A 14,125-nucleotide genomic window follows, 5' to 3' on the forward strand; every position below is an offset into this window, starting at 1 on the left:
ATATTTGAAAATCATACATCTGATAAGGAGTTAATATTCAAAATCTATAAGGAAATTATACAACTCAGTAGCAAAGAAGAAAAAGAAAAAAGAAAAAGCAAATAACTAGATTAAAAATGGGTAAACGATTTTAATTTTTCCAAAGAATATATATAAATGTCCAACAGGTTTATGAAAAGCACAGCTCACTAATCATCAGGGAAATGCAATGCTTTTCACATCACGCCTGTTAGAATGGCCATTATTTTTTAAAAATCATATTAACCATTGTTGGCAAGGGGGCTGAAAAATTGGAATCATTGTACATTGTTGGTGGGAATGTAAAACAGTGCAGCCAGCATGGAATACAGTATAGAAGTTCTTCAAAAACTTAAAAATAGAACAACCATGTGATCTAGAAATCCTACAACTGGGTATTTATCCAGAAGTATTTAAATCAGGATCTTGAAGAGATGTTTGCACTCCCAATTTCATTGCATCATTATTCACAAGAGCCAAGAGGTGGAAACACCTAAATGCCCATTGAGCAATGAATGGATAAAGAAGATGTGAGATATATGAATATATATATATATACAATGGAATATTATTCAGTCTTTGAAAAGGAAATACTGTCATACTACAACGTGAATAGACATTGACAACTTTGCTAAGTTAAATAGGCTCATCACTAAAGGACAGCTACTTCATGACTCCACTTATATGAAAAATCTAAAACAGTCAGGTTCATAGAATCAGAGTAGAATAGTGGTTGGCGAGGGCTAAGGAGAGGCAGGAATGGATACTACTGTTCAATGGGTCCAAAGTTTCAGTCATGCAAGATGGAAATATTTTAGAAATCTGCTGTACAACATTGTGCATGCAAATGATACTTTACTGTACACTTAAAATTTTGTTTAGAGGGTAGACTTCATCTGTGCTTTTGACACAATAGAAAAAATCTGATCTTTTACTAGAGCAAGGATTCTGAAGCTAGGGTCTATAAGCCTTAGCACGAACTATATACAACATGGGATGATCATGTACAGATTTCTAGGAATTTCTAGAGGAGATTGTGCATAGCTTTCCCTAGACTCTCAAAAGAATCCTTAATTTAGAAAGGAGCTAGAGGCACTGCTTTGAGGAAAGTTGTATTCAAATTGAGCTAAAAAGTGAAAAAGTTCAGAGAATAATTGCTATTTCAATCTCCTTCCTTCCAAAAAGATAAATTGGTCAATAGATTCCTAAAGAAGAAAAGACTATTGTGAGGATTTTTTTAAAAACTTCTCTCTCTTGTTTCTGCTGAAAGACTTTTGCCCACCTCCCCTGTCTGCTTCTTTTTAGATCCTTTGTGATCCTTCTTGACTTTTAAATACTAGAATGATTTTTAAAATACCATAATCCAAGATTTCATCTTAATCTTCCTTTTCCTATCATTCTATCATTCCTACCATATATCCCTGCATGAGACTATCTACTCCAAATGGCTTCAACCATAATCCAAGTGTGTTTTATCAATCACTCTTCCTCGCTTGATATGTGGTTTCCTATTTCTACCTGCCTACTGGACTTTCCAGGCTTCCCTGATGGCTCAGCAGTAAAGAATCTACCTACCAGGGCAGGAGACATGTGTTCAATCCCTGGGTCACGAAGATCCCCTAGAGAAGGAAATGGTAGCTCACTCCAGTATTCTTGCTTGGGAAATCCCATGGACAAAGGAGGTCACAAAAGAGTTGGACGTGACTTAGCGACTAAACAACCAAAAACAAACAAACTGGACTTTCTATGTTTTTACCCAAAGGCAATTTAATGTATTTTAGAGTGAATTTATTATCTGTCCATTGACTGCATCGCACACAGACACACACGCAGAAATACACCCCTGGTCTCTTCATTGCTTTATTTTCACATGGTTCATCTCCATCATTAAGGCTTCGTTTGCACATGTTTAACCACTTGCCAGGAAGTAATCCCAGAAATTTTAAAACTGTAGAGGAACTTAAGAAATCAAGTAGCACAATCTTTTCCATTTATAGAGAGAGGCAGTCATCTGCTTAATATCATACAGCAATTTAATGGCAGAACCAGCTTAAAATCCAGGCATCTCACATTCTACCCAGTATCCTTTCCACTACATAATCATGCTCCCACAAACTGTGGAAAGAATGAGATCCCTGCTACTAGCAGTGATTTTTAAAATATACTTTATTTATTTATTTTTGGTTGCAATGGGTCTTTGTCGCTGTGCACAGGCTTCTCTAGTTGTGGTGAGCAGGGGCTGCTCTTCATTGCAGTGCATGGGCTTCTCATTGTGGTGGCTTCTCTTGTCGTGGAGCATAAGCTGTTACGTGCATGGGCTTCAGTAGTTGCAGCACCTGGGCTCAGCAGTTGTGGCTCGGGGGCTTAATTGCTCTGCAGCCTCATATGGAATCTTCCCAGACCAGTGATTGAACCAGTGTCTCCTGCATTGGCAGGCAGATTCTTATCCACTGTACCACCAGGGAAGTCCTAGCAGTGATTTTTATTAGCAAAGAAGATTATCTGTCCATCTGATGTTCAGAATGGCTACTTTTGTGATATTTTTCACCAGGGATTAGATAATTTATGTTCTTTTGCTGTAATAATGGAAAGGATAAACTGAAGAGTGCTGCAAGACAGTATGGAGTAAGCCTTGCAATGAAGATAGACTGGTTAAAGGCCAGCTCAGTGCTTGCTTTCATAATAATATTGTGAGGATTTTGACTCTTTCCTTGTCGAGGTGTTTTCATATGTATTATTTCATTCTAGTCTTCAATAGACCTGGGAGGGATGGAGATCAGGACTTATTAGTTGATGTTTACAGATGAATAAAATGAGACTGAAAACAGTTCAGTGATTTGCCTAAGATGACCCATCTAGTTAGTGACAAGGCCAGGGCTCAGATGTGTGTCTCCTGCTTCCTAATCGTCTTTCTTTTAGTCTAGACACATAATTCTAGTAGACCTTGAGTGATAACTAGTAGACCCTGTGAACTGAAATTTATGGATTTCAATATGCTGAAACATGCTAAGTTCTAATCAAGTGACAATCATGGAGATAGAAGTCTTAAAAAGAAGGGGAAAAAGCTCAGTTGCAAGGTGGAACAGAGCAAATGAGTGTTATGTCATAGGCTGACATGTGATCAAGAATCAACAAACCCAGCTGCCATTTTCTAAAATTTTCTGTTTTCTAGTGGGAGAAATGGAAACCAAAAAAAAAAAAAAAAGTGAACTTGATTGAAATGATTTTTGCAGGTCTAAAAATCTTAAAGATTGAAGGTGGTTCCCCATGTGAATCATCTTTAAAGATTCTTTATTTTTTTTTAAATTATTGGAGTATTGTTGATTTACAATGTCATGTTAGTTTCTGCTGTACAGCAAAGTGAATCAGTTATACACATCTAAGGACTTTTCAAAAGCAGGTTATAAATATCAAAAACTGCAGTTTTATTAAAGAAAAGTCAGGTCAGCATCATATAATGAAGACAGTCCAGGAGGCAAAGAAGAAACGATTGGGGGAGGGAGGAGAGCCTGTGAGAGAAATTTCAGTGGCCTGAAGGGGCACACACAGGCTGAAGTGTGTTGAGGAGGCTGTGACAGGTGAGGAAATGCAAGCAAAGAGTGACAACCTTGTCTGCCGAAAGCTGACTGTGGAAGGAAGGGTGTCATGGTGTGTGTTCTTGATGATGAAGAAGAAAGTGCATAAGAAGGCATCAAGAGACTGAACAAGCAAGAACCTTGCAGGGTCCTATGGAGTCATGACTGAGTTGCCAAAACTTTCCTTGCTACTGTGAAGCTCTTTAAAAACTCACTGCCTGAATGTGGCTTCTGAGAAAATGTCTCAGAGAGGGGTGGTAACTGTGTCCAGGTGAAGACTGAGAAATCAACCCAAGATCTGATAATAAATTCAAATATTGTGGAGACTACTAGTGTGGGTATTTGTTTGTTTGGTCAGTTCTAAAAGCTCGGCTCAGACACTACAGCCTCAAGCATGAATAGATGAGCAGAGATGTTCTCGCCGTTGTCTAAAAGCCAGTTCTTACAAAAGGAACAACATTGTTAATTGACCAGCTTATCAATGGATGCTCTTTCCTGTAGGTTTCTTTAGAAGTGAAAACAATACTGCTAGTCATAAAGTTTGCTGATTCCTGGCTTGGTCATCTCAGTGGGGCAAGTGCAAGGCTGTGCCAGAAACTCCAGATGACTGGAATATACACAAGCACAGTGCTACCCATAAACCATAAACGCCAGCGCTGAGCCAGGGTGCGGCTGAGCCTGGGCAGGGGGCATCCTCAAAGTGCTTCTTTATTTAAACTATGCTCCAGGGCAATGTTTCATAATGACCCCACACACCTAGCTCGCACACACAGAGCAGCCTACTCACACAGCCCCACTGTGTTCCCTGGTGTGCTTGCTTGACTTTCCATCCCTCTAGGCAAGATCCACAAATTAGCAGCTTTGTAACCCTCCCAGGACCCGGTTCTCGGGGCCTTCAGAAGAAAAAGGCAGTCAGAGAAATATGAACGCGCTAATCGGGAAACCAGCATTTCAGCCCACTCAGCCACGCGGGCCATCCACACTAACGACTTTCACCTCCCCTGGCCTTGGCTGGCTGGAGGGGCGGGGAACTCGGCAGTAAGGAGGAGGACCAACGCGGGGTGGGGGGGCCGGGTGGGGGGGAAGCTGCTTGAATGAAACAATGTAACAATTGATGTGAAGCCTCGCCTCACTCCCACTCCCCTGTGCTCTTATAGGCGAGGTCCCACTGACTGACCCTCCCCATTGCTCCGTTTTCTTGTCCATTACGCACTATCCCTCCGCCTCTCCTTTTCTTTTCTTTTTTCCTCCTTCTCCTCCCCCCCTCCCCCTCTCTCCAGCTCCGTGTCATTTCCTCCTTGCGCTCGCTCTCTGCCCGAGCGTCTCCAGCCAGGAGAGTAGGCGGAGCAGGGCGGTGAGGGGTGGCGTAGCGCTGGAGGGCGATGGTGGCGGAGCCGCTGGGGGCGGAGGCAACGTAGCCCCCGCAGAAAAGGAGTCCCGCCGCGCCTGAGCCGAGCGGAGGATGGAGAACCGGCCTGGGTCCTTCCAGTACGTCCCTGTGCAGCTGCAAGGGGGGGCGCCCTGGGGCTTCACCCTTAAGGGGGGTCTGGAACATTGCGAACCGCTCACGGTGTCTAAGGTAAGAACTGGCTGCTCTGTCTGAGCAGTGCCCAACTTTGAATGGGCGAGCGGGTGTTCAGGCTGCCGCGGGACGCGGCCCTCAGACCAACTTTGAAACTTGGCTGGAGCTGGGGATGAAAGCCCGCTTCCCCCGTCTCCCCCCACCATGGAGCATTAGCTGCACTGGGGGTCTGGCCACCAGCCCCGGCGCAGACACTCCTTCGGGGTGGCGGGAGCGCGGGATGAGAGTGCGGCCGGTTCGGGGCTAGAGTCCCGCGCGCAGACACCCCCGAGAGGGCTCGAGGGCCGCTTCTGCTCCCCAACGTCTGGCGGCTTGCTCCCCTCCGTTGGAGCTGGAGGAAGTGGTAGCTGTTGGGAGTTACTCCTTGGAAGTTCCCGCGCCCTTGTGGCACAGCGAGGGGCTGAAAGGACAGGCAAGGCGGCTTGGCAGCTTTCTTTGCGGTGTCTGCTCCTGGATCGACCGCCGGGCCATCCCGCCTGGGCAGATTACTGGGCGAGGGTCCGGTGTGGGAACGGAGATGAGGCGTCGGTGGCTTTCGTCAGCCTCACTTCCCACGGCCGGACGCGCGCACATCCATTCAGCCGGTGGGGCGTTGCGGCTTGGGCTCGGCCTTTCCCTCCCACCGGAGTCCTGCCCCAGCGCCGGCGAGATTTCCTGCACGTTGAGGAGCGTGGAGGAAACTTTTGCGCCATGGAGCGCAGCTGTGCTGGAGCTGCCGCCGCTGCCGCCAGAGTTTGTTTGTTTTAGGAGGCTGTGGTCTGCTGGAAGCCAAGTTGCAGCTGAGGACAGGGGAGAGGTGCTCTCCCGAGCCTTCCAGAACCCCCCTGAGCAAGCCACCCCCGAGTAGGGGTGAGGGTAGGGGGTGGGGGCCGCCGGGGCTGTAACTGGGAAGAGAGATTTGCAGGACGACTCACCTTGAGGCACCAGATGGCCAAGGGAGTGAACTTCACGAACTTTATTCTGATTTTTTTTGTTTGTTTTAAGATTGTTTTTGTTTCTCTGAAAAGCCCTTCCCCTTCCAGCCCGCTCAAATTGCAGTTGAGGTGGAAAACGTGAATTTGTGCTGGAGACAGAAAGATGTGGTTTCTCTGCGGGTAACAAATGTCACTTTATTGTTTTGGCTTCTTAACGTAGGTCATATCTCAGGAGGGGGAGGCGAATGCCCCCCGCCACACCCCTGCAGAAACCTGTGCCCTTTTGCCAGGCACCAAATTGCTGGTTAACTTGTTAGTGTAGGGGGTTCTTCAGGCCTTGGGGCCACACTCTTAGCAATCCTGGGGAGTTGTCACGGGGTGTGCCTATCACCTTGAGCTGCCTGAGGTATGCTGAGGCAAAAGTTTGAGGAGCTGTCAGGGAAAACTGAAATCTTTAGCTTCTCCAAACACCAATAACCAGCCTAGATCTTCATCCAGCACCCCTTTTCATCATACTAGTCATTTATTTCTAACCAGCCTAAGATGACTTTGTCACCTACTGTCATGTCACCCCTCCCCCCACTCCAGTATTCTCTGGAGGGAGTAATAAGCCTTTTTTTTTTTTTTAATTTGAACAGTCTCAAACAACCCCTTTGAGGAGGGGAATCCTGGCCTTTAGGACTTTCTTCTAATCAAACCCCTGCTCTCCCTCCATTCCACCAAGGTCAGAACAGTCTATGCAGCCCTCCATGGTCTGGCAGTTCCTCCCTTTCTTTTTATCCTGACACCACTTGCAGACTTCCCAGTCTGCCCAGACAACCTGCCTTGGAGAGGTCATTCTCCACCTCTGCCCAGGGCTCACCCATCCTGAAAGGCACCACAGAGAGTGGTTGCTGCTGTGGCCCTGGGTTGTTTTGTGAGCCAGCACAAACATGGCAGGGGGTGTTACTAAGCACAGGGCAGCCAACAATTTGCGGTCTACCTGGGGGATTATTTGAGGGTAGATGAGGCTTTCCTTGGCCAAGCTGTTGAGGAAGTGACTCGTGTGTTGAGAGGCAGGGTGCCTTTTAATGATTCCCTTTCTGCTGAAGGTACGCTTGACCCCTGTTATATATGAAGGCTCATTATTACACATATTTGGTTATGAAGGGGGTAAAATCATTTCTCCCATATATTCCAAATAGCTTGAATCCTTGCAGTAAAAACCAGCTATATATATAAAACCTGGTTTGTTGTTGTTGTTTAGTGGCTAAGTTTTGTCTGACTCTTGCACCCCTGTGGACTGTAGCCCCCCAGGCTCCTCTGTCCATGAGATTTGCCAGGCAAGAATACTGAAGTGGGTTGCCATTTCCTTCTCCAGGAGATCTTCCTGACCTAGGGATCAAACCCATGTCTCCTACATTGGCAGGTGGATTCTTTTCACTGAGCCACCAGGGAAGCCTGTATAACCTGGTTGTGTGTTAGTCACTCAGTCGTGTCTGATTCTCTGCGACCCTATGGACTGTAGCCCACCAGGCTCCTCTGTCCATGGGATTCTCCAGGCAAGAATACTGGAGTGGTTTGCCATTTTCTTCTCCAGGGGATCTTCCCAATCCAGGGATCACATTACAGGCAAATTATTTACACTGTGAGCCACCAGGGAAGCCCATATAACCTGCTGCTGCTAAGTCCCTTCAGTTGTGTCCGACTCTGTGTGACCCCATAGACGGCAGCCCACCAGGCTCCCCCATCCCTGGAATTCTCCAGGCAAGAACACTGGAGTGGGTTGCCATTTCATATAACCTGGTTAGCCCTATATTTAAAGGGGCCATGGCAGTTTTGTAAAGTGCAGTGGTTACCTGTATTTTTTTTTCTTGCCTAGATAGCATGTGGCATGGTTCATTAATCCCCTTTTAATTTTTCTCCCTTTATGCTTCAGAACGATACAGCTTTCTTCTTGGAAATAGCCTCAGTCTCACATGTCGGTGGGGGTGGGATAGAAGGGTATAAAAAGAGAAGTGTATTGGCAGACTGAAAACTTGGGTTCTAATCCTTGCTCTGCCATTCACTAGCACCAGGATCCTGGGTACTTCACTTGCCCTCCCTGGGTTTAGATGTCTCCATGTCTACTGTGAGGTTCAAGTCTTGAAATAAGACTGTGATAGTCTAGTAGCCAGTCTTTTCTGCTGTGCTACCTTTGACCCTTTTCGTCCTAGAAGGGTTTCTGACTGAGGAAGATGACACTTTGTTCTATTTGCACACAGTGTTACGGTTTTATAGTGTATTTCCACATCTCTTTTTTTCATTAGCCTTCTACAGCCACCAGGTGAGGCAGTCAAGGAAGGTTGTGGAGAAACTGATGGAAAAACTGAGGCTGTGGTGCATTGACTGGCATGCATAGGTATGTCATATGGTGAGTCAGTGGTAGGCTCCAAATCTATCATATTTTCTACTACTTGGAGAATTTCTTTGTTAAAAATTATTATTTTTATTGAAGTACAGTTGATTTGGGGCTTCACAGGTGGTGCTAGTGGTAAAGAATCCTCCTGCAATGCAGGAGATACAACAGACGTGGGTTTGATCCTTGGGTCGGGAAGATTCCCTGGAGTAAGAAATGGCAACCCACTCCAGTATTCTTGCCTGGGAAATCCTATGGTCAGAGGAGCCTGGCAGACTACAGTCCATGGGGTCTCAGAGTCAGACACGACTGAACACTCTGCTATAGTATAGCGTAGTTGACTTACAATTTTGTGTTAGTTTCAGGTATATAGCATAGTGAATCTTTTTTTTTTAGGTTATATTCATTATAGATTATTATAAGATAATGCGCATAATTCCCTGTGCTATATAGTACATCCTTGAAGCTTATCTATTTTGTGTATAGTAGTTTGTATCTGTTAATCTCATACTCCTAATTTGCCCCCACCTCCCTATCCACTTTGGTAACCATAAGTTTGTTTTCTATGTCTGTCAGTTTGTTTCTGTTTTGTATATAGATTCATTTGTATTATTTTTTAGATTCCACATATATGTGATATACAGTATTTGTTTTTGACTATTTCACTAAGCATAATACTCTAGGTCCATGCATGTAGCTGCAAATGGTAATCTATCATTCTTTTTTTATGGCTGAGTAGTATTGCACACACACATACAACACATCTTTATCCATTTACCTGTTGATGGAAACTTGGGTTGCTTCCATATCTTGGCTATTGTAAATAGTGGTGCTATGAACACTGGTGTGTGTGTATCATTTCGAATTAATTTTTGTTTTTTCCAGCTGTATACCCAGGATTGAAATTGCTGGGTTATATGGTAGTTCTATTTTTAGTTTTTAAAGCATCCTCTATGCTGTTTTCCATAGTGGCTACACAGATTTACATTCTCACCAACAGGGTACAAGGGTTCCCTTTTCTCCACACCTTCTACTTGGAGAGTTTCTTGATTTTTCTGGTGGTACTGCAGTTTGTAAAGAGACATGGGGCAATACCACTGAGGAGGGTATTCAGTCTTGGCAGCCTCCCACCCCATTGACCCTTTGCATGCCAGCCTGTGGTTCCACAGTAGGTGAGGACTGGGTTGCAGACACTCCCTGGTGGAGTCTAGGCTCGGGAAATAGGAGAGGGCTGTTTTGGTTACTCCAAACCACTTATGATGATCTCTGGTCAGGCAGATACAGAGGTAAGGTACCAGAACCATGGTGAGAAATATTGGAGAACCTCCTTCAGTGTCATGGGAAAAAACCCAAAGGAAATTTGTATCTGGTATGGCATATATGCTTGGAGATAGCTTGGGTAACAGGTGGAGACATCTTGGGAGTGGAGGAGTTTGAGGAAATGTGATCAGTGGGAAAAGAGTGCATAGAGTGTTGAAAGTGTTGTAAAGTGTTCCCAATTGTTATGGGGGAACATTTGGATCAGGAAATGATCAAGTTGAGGAAGTTATCAATTTCTATATGCTCCAATGATATCCCTGAAGGAGGGAATTCACCTGTCAAAGTTGTGGAGACTGATATAGTCTTAACTTCTCTTCACTTCTTTTAACAGTTAAGTGACAAGAAATGTTTAAAAAAAGACAAACAGCAACCCCTCCCCCAAACAACTATTATTATTGATTATCCTGGGCATTAAGGAATGGTTTGTGATTTCCTCATACATTGTGGTGTTTCCAAAGAAACATGACCCACTAGAGAATTGGGCCCATGCCTTTGGTTAGCATCTTATACTATTAATACCTTATTGACCCAGGGAGCCTGTCTGAAAGAAGTGGAGATTCTCTTCTAATGAGATTTGACTATTTGGGCTGTTTGCTACCTGGGGCTCTCCCTCTACCCCCTCTACAGTGTAGACAGTCATCCATGAATTAGGCTCCCTGCGCTGGAAAAGATCGACTTTGGGGGATGGGTGACCTTTTCAAGGTTCTGGTGCCAGTGATTATGCATCAAATAGGGCCTCTCAGAGGTCTCAGAGATTCAAACTGTATTCTCCTGTGGTGTGTGTATGTGAAAGAGAGAGAGAGAGAGAATTATTAAGCTGTATTGTAAGATTCCTATACTCATTTTGAGTTCTTGGAAATGTGCCCTGAGGTTGGCTGATGGTGGAGATCAGTGGGGGATGTAGGAAAAGGAGGAGGAGGAGATTTGGGGAGGAGGACAAGACATGGCAGAAACAGACTCATCCTATGTATTTGCCATTTTCCTGGTCCATTTTTGTGACAGTCTCTATCTGGCACAGTAATGGAAGTGGCCACTACTTACTTACTGCTCTGAAACAAAGTAGGGTCAGGTGGGGCAGTAGCCTGAAGTAAAAAGAAGTTTCACCTCCTCCACTTAGTGTGCACTGATGTTGCTGTATTATTTTATCCTCTTTGGACCCAAGATTTCTATATGCCACATGGGGGTAGCCGTACCTGCACCATCTTTATTAGCACAGATGATGTGAGAATAAATTGGGTAAACTTTAATACTGTGTGGCATCCTTAGCCTAGGAAGAGGGCAGGGCATGCTCTTTAAGTTTTAAGTATCTCCTTCATCCCCACTGAAGCACACAAAGCGGCAGCTGAGATTTCAAGAGGATGTGGATCAAGTCAGATTGAGGCCTGGCAGTAGATTTGGCTGCGACTTTGAGTTCTTTTTGGGTGCACAGGTAGTGTTATGTGAGAAGTGATAGTTCTGTGAAACCTTCTTAGTTATGCTGCAGGCCAGGACCACCCCCAGACCAGGGCTTGGCATTCACAAAGGGACCTTCGTGAGGTCTGCTTCTTTGGGAGCTTAGTACACCCTGGTTACGTAGATGAATCCCTTCCTCATCTCTGCTTCTAGACTCAACAAAGATGTCTACTGCCTCAGCTCCCCAACTGCTCCTCTCTCTCAGAAAGTAGGCTTTTGGGTATATGGGGTAGGAATCCATCCAAAGGAAAACAAATCAGGTTGGTGAGAAGTAGTAACGTAAAGAAAGTGGGTGATGTGTCTGCTAACCTTTGGCTGAGCTTTGGCTACACACTGCTTTGGGGCCTGCTGGGCTGTTATAATACAACTGGTAACCTATTGTGATCCACACGTGTGCTCCCTGAAGTGAAAAAAAAGGCCAAGCCTGTTAGAGGCTTTTCCTTCTTTAAAACCTGAGACAGAGAAAATTCAGCTCCAGCTGGAAGACACTTGAACATTGTCCTTTAAACAATTCAAATGATTTTGCCTCTTGCTCTCTCCCATCTCCTCCCAGGACTTGTTTTTAAGAGAAAAGAGAAACTCAGATTTGAAGTTGGTGTTTATGGAATGATTATCTAGAGGGAACATCACAGTTTTTATAGTTAGGCTCCTTCAGAACCAGAGGGCAAAAAGATGCTGACCTGTCTGAGAAAAGTTAATGAAGAACAGCAGAGATTAAGTCAAGGGCTACCCTCACTAGCCACACACCCTCCTGCACCCCCACCAAAGGGCAGACTAAACTCAGGCCTGCTAACTGAATACTGTTCTTTGAGATGGCTGGAATCACAGATTCTCAAAGTGAGGAGGGTTTTGTGGAAGTCACCTGGTCTTAATTGATCCATGAGTCTCCTATGCAGTATCCCTGAGCTTGTTCTCCTCTGGTCGTGGGGGAGCTCATTTCCTTCTTAGCCAGTCCTGTTCAGTGTTAAAAAAAAAAAAAAAAAGTTTTGACTGTAGACAGCTTTTTCTCCTGTTGGGCTGCAATCATTCTCCATCTGCCTACTCTCTGTGGGTTCTAGTTTTGCCTTCTGGGACCACAAGGAGCAAGTTCTCTGACTTAGGACAACCTTTGGGAGGTCTGAAGACAAAGACTGTGTCCCTTTGTCTCAGTTTTCTAGGCTAAAGAGCCTTAGCTCTTTTAGCTGTTCTCTATGGGATCTGAGATCCAGCCTCCTGCTCCCACTCTGGATACACTCCAGCCTGGCCATATTCCTCTTCAGTTAGGGAGCCCACAGCTGAATGCAGTTAAGTGAGAAGCGTCTGACCGAAGTTGAGTAGGACCATTCTTTAAAACAACTGAAGACTACTTTGGTTCTTTCTGGCATCCATGCCATATGAAGACTCCGTATCAAGCAAAGTGTTTTAGTGGAAGTATCTATGCTGCTGCTAAGCGACACCTGTCCAAGGCCTCTCCATAGGAGCCTACATAGGGACAACTACGTAAGAGATTTGGGAGGGGCACATCTTTCACGATGCATTTAGAATTGGCCCTAGCCCTGTCCCTAGTCCAGCCTTGGAAAAAGTGTTCTAAGGGAGATGATAGAGAAGGCATAAGCCCTGACTTCCAGGAGCATATATGTTTCTACAAAGAGTTACAGCCAAGGAATTTGTATAATAGAAGAAGGAAGTGGTATTTGGTAAAAAATCAGACCTCCAGAACATCAGATTATTTGATCTTTAACCAGTTGCTGGCTTTGAATTGGTAGGGATACCTTTATGAACTTAATTTTCCCCTTGTGGAACAAATAGGTGTGTTTGAGATTGAAGATGCTGACCATACATGACATACAAGAAGCCTCCAATTTATAGAAACCCTGGGTAGGAATTTAGACACGGCAGTCTCTAACTCTGTTAGGTTTTTATTTCTGCGCACATTGTCATTGGCACTGGTTGCAGATCTCCTATTGTTGCTGCTATTCCTCTGTTCTGAGGTCTTCTGTCTGTACCTGGAATACCCATGGGAGTCACTCCTGCTGGAGGTCTTGCATCCACAGGCTCGTTGCTGCCCCTTCTCCATGTCCTCACATCTACCAGATTGTCACCTGAGTTGAGTAAATGTCTTTTCTTGGTACTAAACTCCTGATGGGGGAGTGTATTGAAATGGAGCTTAATCCTCATTATCACTGAAGGATGAGAGGCTTGGAGAAGAGAGTTAAAGTCTAGGAAACATGTCCCTCTAACACAGTTATTGATAGTTGTCATGTGCAGAACAGTTCTGGAGAGGGCTCTTTGGTCCATAGTATATCCCTGATGAAATCACAGAACCTAACCACTATTTTTATAATATTCTATCTACAGGGAACTGCATTCAAATCTCCAAATAAGCTTGCTTATTTAAAATTTTAGTCTGTCTACAGGGAACTGCATTCAGAATTTCAAATAAGCTTGTTTATTTACAAAGGTAATCTTGGAAAACAATCTGGAAGTCAGGGATAACAAGTGCTCTAGGTATTTCTGTTACCCACCTAAGTGGTTTTGGGGTTTCTACTACTCTCACTGCCCAGGTGCTCATAGCCTTGGTGCTGGGGCCAGGATTTGTGTGTACATACAGTGTTTGCATTGTTAAATCTCTCTGAAACTGAACTTCACAGGTTTACCTGAGTTATCTTGTAATCAGCAAGTGACCCTTTTTTATTAGTTATGTGGGTACCTAGATCACTTTCACTGTTTCTGTGGGGGCAGTACTTTGTTTCCTGATGCTTCCCTGAAATACCTGCTTTAGACAGACTTCAACTAAGTCATTAATGAAAAAGTTGAGGTATTATATTTCCCTGCTAAAGATTGTGCTCTAAGAACTGGGAATGGGATAGGTGTTTGTCTCTTCACACCCCTTCACCCCATCTAGTAT

The 14,125-nt window shown here is 44.7% G+C and overlaps 1 protein-coding gene across 1 annotated transcript in view; it reads left to right on the plus strand.

Moving 5' to 3' along the window:
- Window positions 1–4,888: 4,888 nt before the first annotated feature.
- SHROOM4 (shroom family member 4) overlaps window positions 4,889–14,125 on the plus strand; it is a gene marked incomplete at its 3' end in the record, with an annotated part of 217,118 nt that continues 207,881 nt past the window's right edge. Inside the window, 1 exon segment of the mRNA XM_018043985.1 lies at window positions 4,889–5,172. Coding sequence (XP_017899474.1) covers window positions 5,056–5,172 — 117 coding nt within the window.

This window comes from Capra hircus (assembly GCF_001704415.2).
Source record: "Capra hircus breed San Clemente chromosome X unlocalized genomic scaffold, ASM170441v1, whole genome shotgun sequence".
NCBI lineage: Eukaryota > Metazoa > Chordata > Mammalia > Artiodactyla > Bovidae > Capra > Capra hircus.